Source organism: Leptinotarsa decemlineata, unplaced genomic scaffold, assembly GCF_025532065.1.
Source record: "Leptinotarsa decemlineata unplaced genomic scaffold, Ldec_3_MD MMD2_tig00000008_RagTag_RagTag, whole genome shotgun sequence".
NCBI lineage: Eukaryota > Metazoa > Arthropoda > Insecta > Coleoptera > Chrysomelidae > Leptinotarsa > Leptinotarsa decemlineata.
In genome coordinates this window covers 13,483,813-13,505,798 of record NW_027412537.1, presented here as the reverse complement: position 1 = coordinate 13,505,798, position 21,986 = coordinate 13,483,813, and the positions used below count along the sequence as shown (strand labels likewise).

Sequence of the window (21,986 nt, the reverse complement as noted above, 5' to 3'; positions counted from 1 at the left end):
ACTTACCCCACGGTGTGGGGAGTGGTCATTGGTTGATAATGCTGGCGCGCCCTCCCGACTGTATCGGGGATTCGGGGGATAGGGCCTGACCAGCGCACACTACGGTGAAAAAAAAATAATAATAATACGTCTTCATTCACCATAAAAATACAAATGGAATAGACAAAAATAAAATGAAATAGTATACAGGAACAATAACAAAAACAAAGAAAAAAACTTTCAGTATATGGTGAATGGGCGGAGTATCAGCCAAGGCTATTTTTCAACTCAACCTGGGAAAAATTATAAATAATATGAACACAAGTCGAGTTAACAATATACCAAAATTTTAGTTATTGCTTTACTTTAGAAAATTCATTTTAGAAATGCCAAGGTCGGGAATGGACAAGAGGCTAATGAGATAAATAAGTCTTCGCAGGGTAGTTGATTATAATATTTGGGTACATTATACGAGAAGCAGCGGGTGAAGATGGAAGATTTGTGTTTGGGGATGACTAGGACTGAACTATTCCTTGTAGTAAAGTTGTTATTCGTAGAGAACGTTTCAAGCTTCTTCAGTAAGTAATCAGGTTGTCGAGTTATCAAAACTTTGTGTGTTTTCTAAGAGAAAACAAAATAACTACCATAAACAAACATTAATCAAAAACATACCACTAACAACCAAGTCTAAAAAGCATAACCATATAAAGAACAAAGACGAAAGAAGAGAATGAATGAACTGCCCAAGTCAGTCCAAGCAAGTCCAAGGCAAGTATCGAAATGACGATACAGAAATCGATTCCTGAATCGTACACTTTATGGTTGGATCACTTAACGAATGGTACCAAGTATCGTCAACTTTTGGTTGAAACAGCTTTTATTCAATGCGCATGTGTATGTAACCAAATGTAACGAGTTGGAACAAACCTATCTTGTCACAAAGGTGTGTCTTATCGAATGAATCGATTGGTTCAAACGTTTAACAATCTAATGTTGACAATCATTCTAACGTCTGAACATTTGGCGATTATACAGCTTGTCATTTATTATGCTTTAATTTGGCATTTTGGTCCTGAGGAACGTTTGGCACTCGTTTGACAACGTAACAGATATGCTGATTATACTTTTTTCCAAATTTGTGACACACTTCTGTCGACAAAATAACATCAGAGTACCAAACATATATCACTTCTGTCATACCGCATACTCTGCCCTTGAACACTTCATTTTTTCCATTTTTCATTTTTCCGTGAAGATAGAAAAATTGAAAACTTCTCAACAAATTTTGAAGTGACAATTTTACAAATTTCCCAACTTTTCGCTGTTTATTCGACTTGGAAAAGTTGGGAAATTTCGGGCCGTGAAGATAGAAAAAATAATAATAGAAAACAATAAGCACAATATTATTTAAGTGTTGTTTCCTTTCATTTGTATTGAATATTCCTATAAATGGTGGAAGACCAAGGACCTTGGTCCAAAGTAGAATAATTCCCATTATTATTTTTATAATTACCAACATTTATTTTTGTTTGTGCATACCCTAACGGTCATAAGCATTCAGCCAATCTTTGGATAGCTAAGTAAAAAAATTAATATATTATAGTAGCTAATCCCTCGGCTTTCATTTTTTCGAAAGTTGGGAAATTTTGCTGGTGGGGTTAGGAAAATTTGGATTCCCTCCCCCCCTGGTTTTTCTTTCCGCTACGACCCTGGTCCTCATCAATTCCAAGGGAGTAATTTCGATAGATTTGACGTTTGGTAGAGTACAACCCTCTATAGTTGGGGGGTTGCTGCCCCCAGTAGAAGGTCACACCACTAGCTGCCACCAAAATAGTTTACTTTGGACCCTTTGAGTTCCTGTATTACCCACCAATTCCAGCGTATGAACCTCACAATAGGGTTTTTTGCCCCTCTAGGCTTCTTTATAAGTAAACTTTTCTTATTTGTTCAAATTTGTTGATGTTCAATTCCTTTTTAATTTTTCAAAACTTTACTTCGGAAAAAAATATTAAAAATCAACCAGTTGTACTACGATGAATAAAATAATATTTCAAAAATTGAAAGTACTATAAAGAGGTAAAAAACTAAGACAATCCCTATCTCTGACAAGTTACGACGCTTGGCGGTTCGTTCGCAAATGTTATTAATGTTTACTTTCTTCTCTAATTCAGGCGACTCGAGAACAACTACCAAAGACTGAAGCGATCTCTGAAATACAAGCGATCCCAAGTTTCCATTCAAGAACGGTTCGAAGATGGTCGTCACTCGAACAGCACCTCCTCGAGAATCAAACGACAAAGCCCAACTCGAAGCGAAACTTTATGCAGGACTCGATCCCAGTACATCATGCCCCGGGCTGCTCTTAACAACAAGGGAAACTGGATGTACGTCGTCAATATGCCCGAAGTGGACAATCAGTACACCCAGCTGGTCAAAAGTGAAACATGTGTGTAAGTATATTTCATCCAACAACCTCAAATGTTTCGCTTGTGGGGTACAACAATTAGTCAAATATAAACCCAGTAATACTGAAGATGTCAAAACAACTATAAAGATGGTTCCTGCCCTTCGATAATGGAATTATTTGACACTTACATGTTTGGCAGCCCATCAAAGTGGCAAAAATAGTAGCAAGTTTATTAACGCTCACAAGGAATGTGAATTACGAATGAACGGAAGTACCGCACAACCAGAGAATTAAAAACCAACTTCTTGCCAGTCCGATTATTCTAGATATTTCTGGTCAGAGACTAAAACTGTTGATCAAAATTCAACCAAGTTTATAATGATACCAATAGGCGCAATTATGTTTGAATGAATAAAATCTATGGATTAGTACTAGCACATAGAGTGGCAGGTTTGTAATCAATATGCCAACAAATTCCTATAAAATAGTATTTCATAGCCTTATATAATCATATATTTCTAATGAAATGTATAAAAATACTTACTATATAAATACAATCTCTGCTAATTCGCTTCAGCTGATATCTTGTAACAACTAAGCACATGGTGCTGTGGGAAATTCTATGTAATGACGTTCTGTGCTGTGGAATTTCCAAAACAGTTCCATGCCATGTGTTATGTTCGTGATCAGATCTGTTGGTCGCTAGTACTGAGTAATATAGCTGCAAGAGTTCTGAGCCAAAATCCCATGTATTTTCTTATGGAGCTAAATTCTGGCGTTTTTTGGACTTCGGGCCCACTTCACACGGAAGGGGCAGAGGTCAGCGCCTTGTCTCTGCCAGACGTCCATTATATGTAAACTTGGCCTTAGCCTTCAAAGCCCACTTCAGACCACCTCCACTTTTACCGTCATTCAGTCAACCAATCAGCTATCGCGCATACTGCGGGAAATTCAAATCAGTAGATGAACAAGGCCGGTACGAGTTCAAAACCCCATGTGAGAATTTTTCCAGCAAAAGATTTACAAACACAGGAGTATTGATTCTGCTATCATTCTGCTCACGAAGAGTAATTCAACACGTCAAATTGTAAATGTAAAGTGAGGGTTAGATTTTTTCATACAAAGATAGATCGGCAGGTGTACGTAAAGTTCAAATTAAATATCGACCTCTAGTATCTCTATTGAGCTTCAAAACTTTGATAAGATATCTGGCTCTTCCTCAAGCCATGTTGTTCAACCTAAGATGGTAGTAATCTATGGCGTAATATACGAGTATATTAAGGAAGCCAGCTTCATCTATGCTGGACTTCAACTGTCATATAACAGCACACACGTGGTTGATTTGTTCTTCTCAAATTAGGTTGATATCGTATCAATAATGAAATTTTGTTCATAGGTCCGAAATTTGCAGTGGTATCTGCAGCCTACCTCAAGGGTACTCTTCAAGATGTGAACAGAAATACATACAGAAGAGACTCGTGGCACTTGAAGAAGGAGGAAATCAGTTATATACGGATCTGTTTTGGATTCCCAGTTGCTGTGTATGCACGATTTCTAGTGGATGAGATAAGTAATGAATCCAAGTTAGGAAATGTTTGAGTTAGAAATTTGAAAAAAGTATTTTTTTGAGGCACGAGTTTCCTTCCTTCACTACAATTTATGAATGAATGTATATCAATAGAGACATTTTGAACAAAAATAACTCTGATATAGAATGCGGTTCATTGAGTTTGCAACTAATTGGATTTTTTGATTCATCGCACAATGGGACAAGAATAAACTACCTTTTGCTTCAAAAAATATATGTTATTGATACTGGAGAGTTGTGAAAAAGAAAAGGCGCTCAAATACTAAGTTGTGGTTTCACGTCGTACTTCAATGTGATATATTCATATTTGAAACATCTACAACCATATCACTCTGGTGAAACTTTTCTCAAATTGCAGTACATTTGTGAATAGACCGGCACTTTCTCGTGTGAAATGGGATGAAGTTAAATTTTCCGAAATTTTGTCAAAGTTCAGTACTGATTAAAGTTGAAGTTATATACTCTCGATTAGCAAGTAGCGAGTAATAAGTATCAATATCAATTATCTATGACGGCTATCATTGGTGTGACCGCCAGAGGGCGCTGAGGATCAAGAGATCAATAGCTGCAGCTAACTAGGTGCCTAAAAGATATATGTTTGATTTTAGCTTGTTTTGGTAATTTTCAGTTTGTTTTGCGAGGTTTTGACATATAAATTGGGTGTGATTAACATGCCACATATTGATCGGGACGTCTATGATACGTACGTAGCTCCGATCACCAATTTCTAAATGATGAACAAATTATCCAAATGACATATCAAGTGTTTGGAAATTATTAGGTTAGGTTGCCCCTCATTTCTTCTCTCTGTGTTCTGCGATAAGCCAATCGGTGGTAATTTACGCAGTGGATAATAGTTATGGAATAATATAATTGTCACTTCCTGTTGTTCTTGCCCATCTAGCGTGCATAAATTCATCTTTACAGTTTTTATTATGTCCGACAGTGAGCGTTGTTGACTGCAATGATCTTGTTCCGAGGAAGTGCGGGCTACTTTCTGACAAAACTACAAAAGTAATCACCAAGTTTGAAATTGTTGACACATTAAAAGACCGATGATGGTACTGACGCCACACCTCAAAAAATATTGAAAAATGTGTCCCCAGGTCTATATCACTGAAAACAATTATTTTTGGACTTTGAAATTCCACAGAACAGAAAGTAAGGTTTTATTACCTATATAAAAACTGCAGAAATGCCAAACCCAGTTTGTACTGGAGAAAGTTATTTGTCGATTGAGAAAGAGTAAAAACCGATAAATTATACTGTTTATGATATCGTGAATTCTTGACAAAATAATAACTTTGAGACAAAAGATCTATACGTGAACAAATTACATCCTTTTATCAAGAATTCCCTTTAGAATTTAATAAAAAGAGATGAGTCAATTCTAATCATACCAAAAGAATTACCATTTTTGATCTGTGATTATGCAAGAAATAAAAAAAATCCCATTTGTTGCACCACTAATGGATCACACTGTAGAATGAACGACTTCTACATACTATGTTTCAGATAATACACGCGTTTATTTACTTTTTGACACGATAATGTTTTTAATTAGACCAAGTGATTTCAAATGTACATATTAGACGTATTCCATTAATTTATTGAGAAAACATGTAGGTTTATAATGTAAACAGAAAGTTCAGTGTACGTGAATTCAATGGACAACTATAATAGAAATATTTTCAGATGTGAAATTTAGCAAAGGTCACGTAAGAGTTCCAGTTTAACATATTCACTATCACATTTATGTGGAATTAGAATGATTCTTGATGTCTGTGTTTCATATAAATAATTATGGTTGTGAATTTTAAGCGAGAGAACCAAATTTATTTGAGTAGGGAAAAATAACATGTATATTGTATAGTTAAAACACCTATATTAGGTAAAACTAGAATAATGTAATTATAACAACTTTTTTTAATAGTAATAAATAATTTACCCAAAAATTTTGTTTCACTTTATAGAAATGAAATTAATATAGGACAAGGTTTTCAGGCAATTATAAAGGCAGGTTGCCTAATTCATAACTTTGTCCTAGAGAAGCATCAACAGTTTTTATTGTGATGAGACTATAACATCAAATATCACGTTGAAATAACTAGATTATGTGGACAGTTCAAAAAATAAGATGCATTTTCAAATTTCGCGGGCTACGTAAATTCGATTAGCGATTTTTTTTATGTTGGTACCTTTGGGTATAGTTGGTACACTCTTCTCGACTCGAATATATGTTAACAGTTTCAGCTAATTAGCATGTTCAATTAGAAGTGTTTCATGTGTTGGGCGATTTTTTGCTATATAAAAAAATTAAGAATTTGCAACTTCCTGTTGCAACAACGACATATCTGAATTCTTGAATTTGGAAGAGTTTTTGAAAACAGCTCAACAAGAGGATTTGTTCGCTATATAGTCCGACCAAGACCTTTCATTTGTGCGGAGTTTGAATTCGGAGGTTTTCCGAGGTGGTTGCTGAGAGATAATGATATTGAAGTATGAACATGAAATTCGTTATCAGATTTTTCAACGTTCTCTTACCAATACTTGCATCCCTTCAATTCATAAACGGTGTACCGATATTGATGTTTCAAGTGGAGAACGAATATGCCGTTTCGGGAAAAAAGATTTAGATTATCTGAAACTTTTGAGGCAACAAATGTTAGATCATGGAATAAAGGAATAACTTGTAACATCAGATAATCCACCATCAAAACGAAATTACCTGACGTTCCAGAAAAATCAGAAATCACTGCTTATACTTCTGTCGCTATACAAGAACAACTATCCATTGAATCAGCACTAGAAACTCTAACATCTCTACAGTCCACGAAATTGTTGCCAATGGAAATGTTAAACATAAACAAAAATGGTGGTCAAAGCTATGGATACATAGTATGGAAGAAAGAATCTTCATATAACGGCCAATGCAGTCTAGAGAATAGAAGGCGCAGAGTATATGATACTGTCAAGGTTCTTGTAAATGGGGTTTTGGTGTCATCATTGTTGCAGATTTAATTAATTTTGGAATCTTCAGAGTGGAAAATGGTACACTGGTTCTCTCAACAGTTCAGTTAACTGGTGCTACCTTGGACTTGATGGTGGAAAACTGGGGTAGAGTAAATGTCAGAGTGTAAAAACAATTCAAAGGTATTTGGCAAAGAGGTGTTTTGTTGAATGACGAACATATTTCCAATTGGATGATTTTTCCTCTTGAATTCAAGAAATCCTGAACCAATGAGCCGAGTCCATGGCGAACATTCGATAAATCTGCAACAGGACCATCGTTATATAAACCTTCTCTTGTAGTCAACAATCCGTTAAAAGACACCTTTCTCGATATGAGTAGATGGACAAAAGGAATTGTTATGGTGAAAGACTTTGTTTTGGGGAGGAACGCTAGAATGGGTCCAATTCAGACATTGTACTTACCTGCACCATTTTTGAAACATGGGAGAAATAACATCATCATTTTTGAACATTTCAAGCCTCATTCTGAGATATCTTTCACTGAAGACCACATATATTCTTCTCATTGATCCTGTCAAATGAATAGTTTGTTAGAGATAAGATTTTTTATTCGTGAAAGATTAAAAGAAACTCTCGTTACTACATATGAAATGGACTCCATGAAATATTACCCAACGTAATATGAACGAATATCTCTCAGTATCATAAGATGTCCAAAGAAAATTCAAGATAACGACTTCTGGAACAACCTTGTAGTAAAGATATAAGAGGCAATTCTTCAGAAATATATATGAAAAAAAGCTTGAGGAACGAAACTCTTATTGTCTCATTTAGCCATTTTCATATGAAATTAAACAAAATATTTTCAGGAGTATAATATATTTCATCTTTTCAATAACAGTCAATATATCCAACAGAAAATCCTTCAATCACCATACACCACACATCAAAATTTAAATTCTCAATGTACCTATCACACAGTTCTGAGGCAAATTATGCCTTCCTCAAGAAACTACAACCAATATACCATATCCCCACGAGGATTTCATTTGGAAAACATATATTTTTTCCAAGTTAGCTAGTCTCTTTAAGACATTAATGTCAATTGCCATGATATTGTTCACACCATTAACTTAACTAAATAGAAAAAATACAATAAAAACAGCAAATATAGGTCAAAAATAGACAATATAAACATCAACTACAATTGACACTGCCAACAAAATCCTTATTGATATAGACATTGAAATAAATACAATAAAAACAGCTCTCAAAAGGCAAATAAAACTAAAAATGTAGGTAATAGAAATATCATTCATATATGACAGCTGACACTAATGGTATATAACATATGACAGCTGACACTAATGACAAATGAACAGCGTAGCCAACATTGAAGAATACATGTTCTCCAAATGAAATTCTAGTCCTACATGATGTGTTATATAATTGCACAATACAAGGATATTTGAAGAAACAAATACATCCATTAATATTTATTACTGGTTTACAAAATATAAAATATCTGAAAATGCACTATTCTGGTCACATGTTCCGACGTAATTATGATACAGGGTGGTTCAAAAATTAGAAAAACTTTTTCCTTCAAATGTACAGGATAAATCATTATTTTAATATTCACTTTAGTATTTTCACTGTACAATTCCGATAGTGCCTATTACATATTGATGCTCAGTAAAATTATATAGATATATTGCCTAATTGTACGAACACGATATTTAATAATAAAAGACTGATGATTTTTGTAAATTATTATAAATACATTCCTATTTAAAACAGTATCATTTCTTATTTATGTTTTAGAGAAAAAATAACCTTGAATGCGATTTCTCAACAATCTCTTCCATTTGGTGGGTTAGCAATGATAATAATAATTAGAAGTAGAGCTTTCAGCTCCGACTGAGATGAATTTCGACCGAACAGCGAAGCAAAAACGGATGAAATTTAGAAATTTTTCTCTTCGAACTCCGCAGACCCTAATCAGACCACTCTGGTTGTTCTGATTATTGTAAACCTAGGTGGAACGAAGCCCTCTCTACTCGAATCTCAAGATAATGCCGATTTGCCATACTAAAGCAAAAATCTTAGCTGGACAAATGCAGAAGGCTGTCATTCACGGCTAATTGGTCAAGGCACATGATTCTCGGACCAAATGATCACTAACGGTGTGGGAAGTGGTCATTGGTTGACGATGGTGACAGATAAGGCTCGACCTTAAATAGTTTAGATAATATTTTTTCTAGCATAATAATATATTTGCGAAGAAAACAATTATAAATGCAAATCCTGAATCTGTTGGGAAAGTATACTTGATCTGGGACAAAATCATGGATATCAATTTCACTCATCCTGCAAAGATATACAGTAGGAATGCTGATATTATTTTTAACGATTTCCAATGTTTGAAGTACATTTTGACAAACAAAAATCACGAATTAATTCGAAAAAATATTTATTGCTTTAAAACTGTATGTATATGTGGACATGTGTGTGTATAAATATACTATCTGACAGATGTACATGTGTACAATGTTGTATATTCAATCTTTTTTTTTTTCTTCAGTTTTGGTGCACTTTCTTTTGTTGCTCTGTTCGTACGTAGTTATGTAATTAATGTTTTTCCTTACATGTATGTATCTTGGTGAAATGAATCGATACTATTATAATTTCTCAATACCAATAGTCTGGAAAAATTCCGAAATATCCTGCACAAGCTCCTTCAATGAGAGCTTGACTTTCTCACAATCATGACCCACCCTGTATACATAACATGATTTACAAAAAATTACATGCTTCACTTACATATCCTACTTCGGAAGGGGCACTCAATCAGGACTCAGTCTCGACACGGTTTTGTGTGAATTCATTTAAGGGATACTTGCAACTCCAAGCTTCTAGGAAAACGCTGAATAATGCCAAAATTAATGATAGCATATACATTACGATTATGTATCGAAATTAAACCAAAACAGAAAAATGAAAAAAAATTATTCGTCCCCCGATCAGCATGAAGACAGAAAGATGTTTTTGTGAAAAAAAGTGATGCGGTCAACCCGGAAATGCAAGATACGTTCAAAAAATTTCCTTATCGCCTATTCCATAGTCCATCAATGGTGTCACCTCACTAGCCTAAACGATTAATCTATTTAAAGACAACAAGGAGGTACATTCAACTATACTGTAAGAGCCAGGTTGCGGGGAACTTGAAAACAAACTACTTTTTCACTAGAAGCAAAAAACCCTGTAGAAAAGTTTCCTAGTCCCCTGCAGGCGGCAGGAAACGTACATTTATCTAACAGATTTCTAACGCATCAAGTACGTACAAGTTTAAACACGTATAAACAAGATCGATAACTCTGAGAATATTCAACGAAAATTAAACATTTCTATTGCAAACTATTAACATAAAACGTTAATGGCACGAATAAATAAATAAATATATTAAAATTCATAAAAATATGAAATACATCACTGTATAAAAAAATTATTCAACAGGTACCAAGACGTTAGTACTTTCTAGGTGTTCCTTCAACTTATAGAAAAGTTGTAACTGCTGATCGGGCTCCAGGAAGAGCACCTCCGACAGGAGTTTCTGGGGGCTTTCTAATTTGATGAAACTGGTTATGTAGACGTTAACGAAAGTAGCCATCAAGAACTGACAGTCAAAACGGTCCATCACACCTCCATGTCCGGGAATAACGTCGCCAAAATCCTGAAAATTAAAAAAAAAAAAACTTTTTCTGCATGTGAAATTAAGTGACATGTGTTTTATAGAGAACCTAAGAAAATGAGGCACCAACTTTCATTAAAAAATCAATCTTTCCTCAGTTTTAACGATTACTTCTTCATCGGCACTAAATTTCTTTCAGCGGGCATTTTCTTGAGGTCTGAGCACTGGAAAAAGTTGCTGGAAGCCAAATCTGGAGAATACGGTGGATGCGAAAGCAATTTGAAGCCCAACTCATGCAATTTTGCCAAAGTTTTCATTGATTTGTGACAAGGTGCATTATCTTGATTAAAAAGAATTTTTTTTTGTCCAAATAGGACCGTTTTTCCGCCTTTTCAGTCCTTACAACGTTCCAATAACGCTATGCAATTGCCCTTTTCAAGATATTATACCATGCCCATTCCAAAATACTGATAACATAACCGTTTTGATTATGGTGTGAAATGATGATATCGACGCATAAATTCGGGTTTCTTATGGTGGATCAGCTCCAAACTCTGCTCAGAAACATCACTTCGTTGTTGTTTTTGGTCGATTGTGAGCACGCGCGGCACCCACTTTGAACAGAGCTTTCGCATACCCAAATATTCATATACAATATGTCCCAAAAGTTCCTTTGATATCTTTAGATCTTCAGCCTTCTCGATAAATTTCACTTTGCGGTTATCCAAATTTATTTTGTGGACTTTTTTTGTTTTCCTCGGTAACAGTCTCTATGAAAGTCCACTGTGTGCATCATCCTTGGTCACCTCACAAACCACTTCTCAACGGTTGATTTTCCTAGGTTCAAAGTCCGAATAATGTTTATCAAGCCATGCCTTGGCTTCAACAGTATTTTTTTCGTCAAAAAGCAATGCTATATTAACACACGAAATTTCCTCTTATCCATTTTTTTCAAACTGACAAACGTTGCTTCATTCAAAATGTTCTATCCCACAAACTAATAGTCCGACAGCTGTGAAAGCTGTACATGTGTCTTTTGAAGGTTAGGGTTAACTTAAAATCATAAGTTTGTTGCCACAGTGCCAATATCTGAATTGTATGTGATGGAATATAGTCCAATGAAATGAAGATTCAAATTATCCCCTGAAAAGCAAGTCTGCATTTTTCAATATAAGTTGATCTCAACATACATTTAAAGGATTAATTGTTGAACAATGCTGATTTTCATTTGGGGGTATAAAGCATTTGAAAACTACCCCAAAAATAACTTTTTTGAACATATCTCAAAAACACGAAAAGATATGGAAAAAATAAGCGTAAAAAGTCTACATACCTTTATTTTGAAAGCTCTTTTGAAGCCAGAAGCAAAGAATCCACCAAAAGGTCCAATAACGCTGCTAAAAACAGACAGTGGCAACGAATGGAGAACAAACGGATATATGGACACACTAGTAGAAAGACCAAACTGAAACAGAAATCAAAAGTTCGTTCGTTGTAAATCAAATTCCTGAAAAAAAATCAGTACCATGCTCAAGAACCCGCTGAGGAAACTTGGCAATTCATAGTCTGCTGGTCGGAAGATGGGACTGGGTTCGCAGTCCATGGACATCCTTCCCAAGGTCTCACTGTACTCGATGGGGCATACGAAATAGGGGTATTGACACATCACATATGAAACCTATAATTTAAAAACACACTTCAAATATAAACCGCGTGTCTTTTATTTTATTAAAAAACCTTATAAAGGAGAAACTCACCAGAAAACCAAAAATCACAGTTGAAACTCCTCCTCCGATAAATCCTTCCCAAGTCTTTTTCGGCGATAGCTTGATCAGAGGTGTCTTGCCAAAAAAGAATCCGAATACATAAGCCATTATATCATTACAGATGATCATAGAAACGGGTACTATGAACCAAATCAGACCTTCAAAGATGTTCTTTATGATGAGATACGACTGTGTTACGACAATAATCAGAGCTACGTGTGTCCAAGCGAACAGTGAGAATTGCTTCATATAGTACTTCTTTACGAGGCTCAGCACAAAGAGAACGAAGCCCCCACAGTAGAGGCTGAATGAGATGAATCTGTGGTAAGTCACCAGGACTCTGAGAAAATCCTGAAAGATTATGAAATATCAATAATCTGGGAAACATCACTTGAGTGTGTTAGAATATATTCAGTAACTTATTTGTACTTATATCTTGAGAAATATAATATTTCGTGTGAAATTGTAAATAACAATCTCTCTCAGTAAATATAATCAAAAGTAAATAACTTGTATTCATCATTTCAATACAAATTCAATTTTTACTTTGATTTTAAAATGTTTCAAAATGAAAATCATGAAGAAAACATTTTCAAAGAGAAGCTTTTGCACAAATGCACTTAAAATGAAAAACTAGTTTTTTTCATTGTTTGATCTAGAGTTTTCTGTGAGTAAGAGGCTTGCCGCGGATACAAAATAGTGTTACGTTTTCCCCGTGGGTTTGACAATAATCAACTACACTGTACAATAATCAAACTCAACTTTATTTTACTGTTAATACAACCAAACACTTTAACTAAAACTTAAATCTAATATTCCAATATCTATAGCCCTATTTGAATTCACTTCGCACAGCACTGCCACATGACTTCTGCCGATATGCGAGTGGGAGGGGTTTATATATGGCAATGGAAGTCTTAGGAAGTCCGTAGAATTATTCTCGAAGCGAAGCGCCAGGCGAATTGAGCACGTCACCATTGATTTACAACGACCAGCGGCGGCCGGCGTAATATTTTTCAGGGGATGATTTACAACAATAGGTAATATTGCTTGGGAAGATTTCAAATATATTACAGAATAACTTGGATCAAACAATTGAAGAAATTATTTTTTTCAGTTTAGTGCATTTGTATAAAATCTTGTTCCCAAACACATTTTTTATTGATTCATCAATCTGATGGAAATATGAAACTTGTGGAAAAACAGTGCCGTACAATGATTTTTGCCATAAATACATAAATATCCAATCAGGTAACCCTCTGCGACGCCACTGGAATTATTATCCGTAATCTAATTTCATGAAAAGGAGCCTCTTGTTACTGCAAACAAACACACCTAGTTTCATTAAATTTGGTAAAATGACTTTGGAGTTATTAATAAAAAAACATTATTTTTAGTAAAACTTCTTTACATAAAATATGATAAGTAATCACCACCTCAAATTAATGACGTCATTTAAGATACACCCTGTATATTTGACGACTGTATACAATTTTTTAATTGTCACACAAGGGAATATATTCTACTCCATGATATACATGTTCTAGCAATTCAGAGAGCACCATGAGCATTGATCAAAGTTGCGAAACTTACCGTTCTATTTATGAGGACTCCAAAGTAATCGACGAGGCTTTCACCATAGAAAAAGTAATTCGAGGTAATCAGAAAGTACCATGACAAGGATCTGAACCAAGGAAGACCGTGAATTCGGTAGACAATGTAGCCTATATTGATGATTTCTTGGAAACACTTCACTTGAACCACAAGTGTCTGAAAAAAAAAAGTGTAATTTATATTGGAACAGATCGATAGTTGATTTGTACAGTAAAGTAGAAATTTAGAATTCCGAAGCTTATTTTTATACAGAAAAACAGTTCATATTATGAATGGCATAAAAAATTTGAATAACATTCCTATTTTTATTAACGATTACAAGATATTTCATTTATCCTGAAAAAAAGTCGCCCAGTTAGTCATTGTTATTTCAACAAGTCAACATCCATCGTTATACCCAGAGTTAATAGTTAGTCGTTTATTTCAACCCTTTACCACGTCTGACAACTAATATTCCTGAGATACTGAAGACTGGAAAAGTAATACCAATAGAATAGAAATAGAATACCAATAGAATAGAAAATTATAGTCCTATAATAATTGTGTGCTCATTCTCTAAAATTATTGAAACTATAATAAAGACAAGAATAATGGACTTTGTTGATCGTTATGTGGGATTTGATGGGTATCAGTATGGTTTTATCAAGGGTAGCAGCACTCTAAGCTCCATAAAGATTTCACTCATAATATTACATCGGAGTTGAATAAAAAAAAGAATGATTATTGCAGTGTTCATTGATTTAAGAAAGGCATTTGACGTTGTTGACCATACCGTTCTTCTGAACAAACTATGTTGCATGGGTATAAGGGGCAAACCTTATTCTCCCATTGAGACAGTTTTGAAGGAAAGATCCTAGTTTGTTGCTCTTGGTGAGAAATTAGTGAGCATATAAAAAATAATTGTGGCGTACCACAGGGATCCGTTTTGGGACCCCTGTTCTAAACACTGATGGTACTGTCACTGAGGCAGGCCAGGCTTAAGGGAAGGTATTTCACGTTCGCCGATGACACGGTCCTATTGAACAGTGGATATGATTTACATTTACTGGAGAACACAAGTTTAAAGCACGATTGAAAGCTTATCTCATCCAAAAAAACTGCTACACCATCAATGAATTTTTTGCAAACCAATAATTCTTCACTCTAGACGGGCAGCTATTAGTAAACAATTTACCCTCTCATATGTATGTTGACTATAAATGTTATAAATTTGTATTGTAATATATTTATTATGTTTTACACCCCATTTGTATGTTAGACGGTAAATGTTTTTAAATTTGTATTGTTTTATATTTAATATGTTTTACACTCCATTTTTTTAATTTGTATTGTATTATGTTTATTGTGTTTTACACACTATGGACGTCTTCCTTGTTACTGTGTACTATTTTGTGAAAGAAATTTTATACTTTTTAACGAGAGAAGTTAATAAATATTATTATTATTATTATTATTATTATTAATGAAGATCTCTCTGAATACTCTAAATACTAAATACTCTGAACACTCAAATTGGCTTGAACATAATAAACTTAAGGTGACCTCTGCAAAAACCGTTTACATGCTATTTAAACAAAAAAAAATTGTGGAAATATTCAATTAAGAATAAATAACTTACCCTTAATGAATGTTGCAAAAATCAAGTATTTGGGACTCATAATAGATGATAAATTAAACTGGTCAGGACACATTGAACATATTAATGATGAAATTGTACCAATGTTAGGAGGAGTTTCAGTTACAGTTTCAGTAATAGATACTTGGTTTACAATGCATATATATTGGCGAATCTTAGGTATCTGTTAATCATATGGGGTATTTGTGGCATTACTAATTTCAAAAAAATTCAAGATACAAAATAAATCAATAAACATTTCATTTCAAATTCCATTTCGAACCCACACAAATGATTTATTCTCACAGACGGAACTGCACCCAAATATCTACTTAAACTTGAGCAAAGCAAGAACATATATAAAATAAAAAACAAAAGAATCAAAAGCAACAACGATCTACTAGTCAACAACCAGTTTCATGAGTATAATACAAGGGGTAGAAATGACTTACACTTGAGCATGGTGAGAACGAACAAAGGATTATACACGCCTTATGCCAGAAATTTCCGAAACAGTTGCATAACATGAGCCAACCGATATGCTGACATTCTCAGCGACTTCTCTAATGGTGATTCGACGATTCTCTATAACAATTTTCTTCAATTTCTCAACATAAAAACTTAGCGAAATTTGAACATTCACCTTATTTTTTTCAACAGACCTCGTATGATGGGTTGGTACAATTTATCATTTCTTTTACTAATAGTTTGCTCTATTTCCTTCTGAACACTTTCGACCAACGTGTAAATTGTAAATGAATGGAAAAGTCAAAATTTTATTCACGGTGAAACAATTCCTGCAACTTTGCAATTGTGAAATACCACCCAAAGAAGAGCTAATATAAATCACGAATTCCAAAGCTTTACCAAAAAAAATTGAAAATAACTTGATATAAAAATAAAATAATTCAAGCTGAAAACAAAAGTAAAGAAACTTGGCAAATAATTAATGACCTCAGGGGTCACCAGTGCAAGATAAATGAAATACCTATTTCCCGGATATTTTAAACAATTACTTTTGTACAATTGCTAATCAGCTTAGTAATAGTCTAAATCTCATAGAAGATCCTTTTATTCATATAAAATATCATCAAATTAATGAAACTTTCATTTTGTATGACAGTGATCTCCAAGAACTGAAATTAACTATTTCAAATATTAAAAAAAAGAAAACATCCGGTATTGATGAAATATCAATCCGTATTATAGAAAGTCTACCTGATGAAACATTATCAATTCTGGTTCACCTGATTAATAAATCTTTCCATATTGGTCTATTTCCTCACCAACTTAAAACCTCTGTAATAATTCCATTATTTAAAGGAGGGGACCCCGAAGTTTCAGCCAACTACCGTCCAATTGCCATCATTCCCACTATTGCGAAAATAATAGAAAAATTAGTGAAACATAGACTCCTTAACTTTTTAGAAAAGCACAAAGTTATAAGTACTGCACAATTTGGGTTCCAAAATAAAAGAAATACAACTCATGCAATTTTTCACACACTTTTTGAAATTTACACTGGAATCAATGGTGGCGAAGGGGTTGCGGCAGTGTTTTGTGATCTGTCTAAAGCATTTGATTGCGTTGATCATAAAATTCTGCTGCAAAAACTTCACTACTATGGTTTCAGGGGTCTTTCCTACCAGTGGATTCAATCATACATATCAAAAAGAAAACAAATGGTCAAAACTACAGAATGCTCGGGTATGGAAAAAGTCAATTGCGGGGTTCCTCAGGGCTCCGTCCTCGGACCAATTCTATTCCTACTTTACATAAATGATTTAACATACATCAAAATCTCGGGCAAATTCACTCTATTTGCCGATGACATCTCTATTATTTGGCATAATAAAGACACTGATGTTCTAAAAATACAAGTTGAGAACGATTTAACAAAAGTCTTCATCTGGTGTGAATCGAATCGTCTCTCATTCAATATACAGAAAACCAATTTGATGACTTTCAAATGTAATTTTGATGACTTAAATATCAACTCGAAGAATATTGGAAATATAGGTACTGTTAAAACACTGGGAATACTAATTGATGATAGACTTAAATTTGATAATCACTTGACTGTTCTTAAAAAAAATTATCTTCCGGTTGCTATGCAGTTAGACTAATCTCTAAAGAATTAAGTTTTCCAACTGCTAAAATTGTATATTATTCATTATTTGAATCACACTTAAGATATGGCATTCCATTTTGGGGCAGTTGCTGTAATTTTCTGTTCAATAGCATATTCATTTTACAAAAACGTGCCATTAGATACATGTGTAAAGCTAAATTTAACGACCACTGTAAACCTCTATTTAAATCTCATAAAATTCTAACTGTAGTAGCATTGTATATTTTAGAAACGGTACTTATTGTAAAAAAACATTTGAATAAATTTGGTTCAAATTCTTCACATTACGTAACTCGGCAAAGTAATGACATCAAACTCCCACTGCCTACCACGTCTCTTGTATATGACTCTTTTATCTACAAAGGTGGCAAAATATATAATCACTTACCACTTGCAATAAAAACCATTGGATCCTTCTATAAATTCAAAAGAGCAGTAAAAAATCTATTATTAGACAGAGCCTATTACAGTCTGAATGAATACTTTAGTGAAACACTAGAATAATCCTTTTTTAATTTCCATATGTCGCATAGTGTTTCTCATCTTTTATTATGTATAGTTGTGTAGATTTATACAGTATTAAGTGTGACATGTTACCTTTTATTAACAAGTTTAATTGTTGTTGACATATTTTCTCTGGTATCAGTGCTATGTATATTTTATATTTTTTTTTTAATTTTTTAACTTTGTAACCATGATGTTATTCATGAACAATAAAGTACTTTCTCTCTCTCTCTATATGAAAAACATATTCGTGCACTTACTGTAATCATGAGCGCTAACGGTCCTCCATATATTACGACCAAGAAAAATGTGAGCATCAGAACACTAAAAACTCCCCTAACCACCCAATTCCTCCACTTGTCAGGCAAATCCTGAAGAAGGGAATCCAAAACGGATGGAGCCTTATCCGTTCCTGAAGGAATATTGTGTGATAAGTCCATGCTGTCCTTTCTGCCGAATTTGTCATCTTCACTGTCGATCTGAAAAAAGATGTTGACGAAAAGAAACCAAAAATTGAGGACGATTAGTTTACCTCGCTATCTCTCAGGTTTGTTTGCAGATTTTCTTTACTGCTACTTGTGTCGCCGCCATCAAAGTTTCGTTCTGCCTATTTACATACCACAGATTAAATATAAGAATAATATAAATAGATGATTTATAAACAGGGAAATTATGACTTTCTGAACCCCAGCATTGAAACATAATCTGTTGATAACTTGTTATACTTCGAAATAAAGAGAATTCTTCCATGAAAATGTGAGTAATCATGTTTCTACTCATTGTAAAATAATGAAATAAATGATGAATCGTTTCCTCAGAACTATCTCGAAGTTTTCTCACAAATTTGTGAATCCTAAAAATTCCTTGAAAACCCTCACAAAATTCTCTCACAACTACCTCAATTCCCTTATAACTCCCACATATTTATTTTTAGAAATGATAAAACCCTCAAAATTCCTCCGAACTTTTTTAAAACTTCATAACTTCTCTTTCCCGCCAACCACTCCGATGTCATCTGTCAACCTTACTTTTCTCATCATGTCATCTGTCAAACGTACTCCTTTTCCGCCATCAGTCAACCACTCATGTCATATGTCATCTGTCGAAAAGCCGTTCCCAAATCGAAGAACCATTACATTTTTTACGACTCACCTCTTGACTTCTTGTCATTGACAGCGGACTGCAACTCTGCAACGGACGTGTTTTTGAAGTTGACAAGTGACATTGTTAGCAATTCTGGTGGCACAAGAAGTGGCAGTTGGAAAATGACAGTGTTGGCACTGACAAGAGACATTGTTAGTATCAATTAACAGATGACAAGTGAAATCCATTGGAGCAGAGCCCTATGGGGCCTATAGGGGCTCAAGCACAGGGGTCCAGTGGAGCAAAACCCAAAGGGAGCGAATATAGGCCCCATTTTCGGAGACGATGCACCTACACACAATGACGGAATACCTACTGGATGTTATAAAATTTTCCATTATGTATTGATAACATGAATACGTTTTTTTTCATTATCGTATTATTTGAATTTAGAAACACTGATGAACATAATCTTATAATTAGTATTCAGGTTCATAGTTGGTGAAAAGCAGTTGTCCTATATATTCATCATTATATTTTCTTCATAGTCAATTACATGAAAAGAAATATAAATTATTGTAGTTAATTACTTGTTTTGTATAATTATTTTTTATCGCCTCATTAGCAAACTACTTGATGATTCATGTTTCAAGCTCCTAATTATCAATGGCAAATGGAAAAATATACATTAGAATATCTCACAGAATATTTATGTTGCTTTCAAGGACAAAAATAGACTAAAAAATTAATAATTAGCAAGAATTTGTTCTGGGTTCCAAACAAGTTTTCAAAAAATCGCAATATGGAATTAAATTCTTCATGCATATGATAGAATACTATATATAACTTCATTCCATAATCCAACATAAATTTCGGATAGATCATATCAATGATATTAATGTCAACAATGATGAAAAAATTTAAGGCTAGGCCATCAAAACAAAGTTTTATAGGAATAAAATAATTTTTCCTGACAGCTATAATACTGACAGGCATGAAATCAACATCTAGGTGTTATTATTTTTAAATCAGGACTTTCATTATTCCCACAATTTCGATCACTGTCATTGTCCCAATCAACCTGAACCAATGGAATCAAATATTCAAATATTATTGTGACTAAATAGTGAAACTGCGTAAATGCTATTGCAGAAATAAACAGGTTAAATTTTACATTATGATTATGAAAGTGACTAGACTCTTACTCTACTGAGAGAACTCAAATGAATATGTAAATCGAATAAAACTCTCCAATGCAATGAACAGATACAAGAGACCAAAATTAAAAATGAATTGCCACACTTCGCTGATTCAAAGAATCTCGCAAAAAGACAACAAACTTAATTCAAACTTCACACCACAATCAACAATCCACAATCAAAACTTATTCGTATAAGTTATTTTTTGATTTGAATGGAAATGACATTTATTCTTATATCGATGTATTCAGCTGAGAATATTTCAGGAAATAATCTTTACGAATACCACTCAACCAAAAAATTTTCTCAAATGAATATCCGTTTCTTCAAACTCAAACTTTGTTATTTTTGACCAATACCAATCGAGCAGCCAGAAATACATAAAACCTTTTGTCCTACGAACTCAAATTTGCAATAAAAAATGACTCGAGTCTTCTTTTGAAAGTCAACAGCAACAAACTTTCTCTCAACTCAATAACTTACTGGAGGAGTGTTGAAATATACTGTGAAATATATCTTAAGAAAACCCTTCTCCCACACGTGAATAAAAACACTGTCTTTCGAAGCGCGTTTCGGTGATTAAGTTAGCTTCATCAGGAAATGATCAGAGAGGAGTTTTTATACTTCATATTTATTTTACGACACAGGTACTGATTCTACCTACCAAGCTATTGAAATATATGTGAACATGACCTCAACTATAAGTATTAATTTGATGTACAAGAAAGTTCCTAACAAAACTGCTACAGAAATATAGGAATAGAAAAATTTCTATACAAGAATACCACTTCACTGCTCAGACTGAAAATCCTAAATTAGAATACTCAGACTGTCACAATAATCCATTCAGGAATAGAAAATTCCTTCGTGATCGTATGATCATTATGAATATTCAATAACTAAAAATTTCAAGTAAAGCTTTGTAATGATGACTTTTATGAATAAAATTTACATTTTGAAGATGTGAAACTACGCCTAAAGTTATAGCAATTCACTAACTTGAAGATATATGTGGTAAAATCAGACTCAAAACAAACAAATTAGTCATGTCAGAAGAAAAAAATACTCACATTTTCCGATTCCGAAACGTTACCGTGTCGTTTTCTCAGCTCTTCAGACATTGTGCTGGTGAGCAGTTTCAAAATGTGTAAGTCACAGTCGAAAACACATTCAGTAATTGATTTGAAACTCCAGTAAATCTAATTAGTTAATTTCCTATTGCCCACATAGAGAAATCAATACATCAACAAATAATTTTTTTTAAGGTTACAAGTTTTACCACTACCTCACCTTTACTTCTCCACCTATTAGCTACGCCATCTATTTAGACTAGAATCAACAACAAATTACGATTTGACCGACATCTCTACTTGATAGTATGAAGAGTTTCTCTATTCCCTTATATCAGAACTGGTTTCCTTTGTGAAAATGAAAAA

General features: G+C 33.9%; 2 protein-coding genes across 3 annotated transcripts in view; one reads left to right on the top strand and one right to left on the bottom strand.

Moving 5' to 3' along the window:
* spz5 (spatzle 5 Toll-1 receptor) overlaps positions 1–8,698 on the top strand; it is a 38,721-nt gene extending 30,023 nt beyond the window's left edge. Inside the window, exons 4-5 of the mRNA XM_074171105.1 lie at positions 2,151–2,429; positions 3,783–8,698. Coding sequence (XP_074027206.1) covers positions 2,151–2,429; positions 3,783–3,951 — 448 coding nt within the window. The 3' untranslated portion in view covers positions 3,952–8,698. The remainder of the gene's footprint in view (positions 1–2,150; positions 2,430–3,782) is intronic.
* Positions 8,699–10,386: 1,688 nt separating this feature from the next.
* Positions 10,387–21,869, bottom strand: Cds (CDP-diacylglycerol synthase). 2 transcript variants are annotated; one of them, XM_074171103.1, is made up of 8 exons: positions 21,621–21,869; positions 18,801–18,875; positions 18,529–18,747; positions 13,998–14,174; positions 12,396–12,755; positions 12,164–12,316; positions 11,972–12,103; positions 10,387–10,680 (listed from the first exon to the last, which is right to left on the bottom strand). In XM_074171103.1, exons 1-8 carry the CDS (start codon positions 21,669–21,671, stop codon positions 10,453–10,455), a joined length of 1,395 nt encoding a protein of 464 aa, XP_074027204.1. In that variant the 5' UTR covers positions 21,672–21,869; the 3' UTR covers positions 10,387–10,452. The 2 variants fall into 2 exon arrangements, with proteins under 2 accessions (XP_074027204.1, XP_074027205.1); XM_074171104.1 differs by lacking the exon at positions 21,621–21,869 and adding an exon at positions 19,421–19,453.
* Positions 21,870–21,986: the final 117 nt, after the last annotated feature.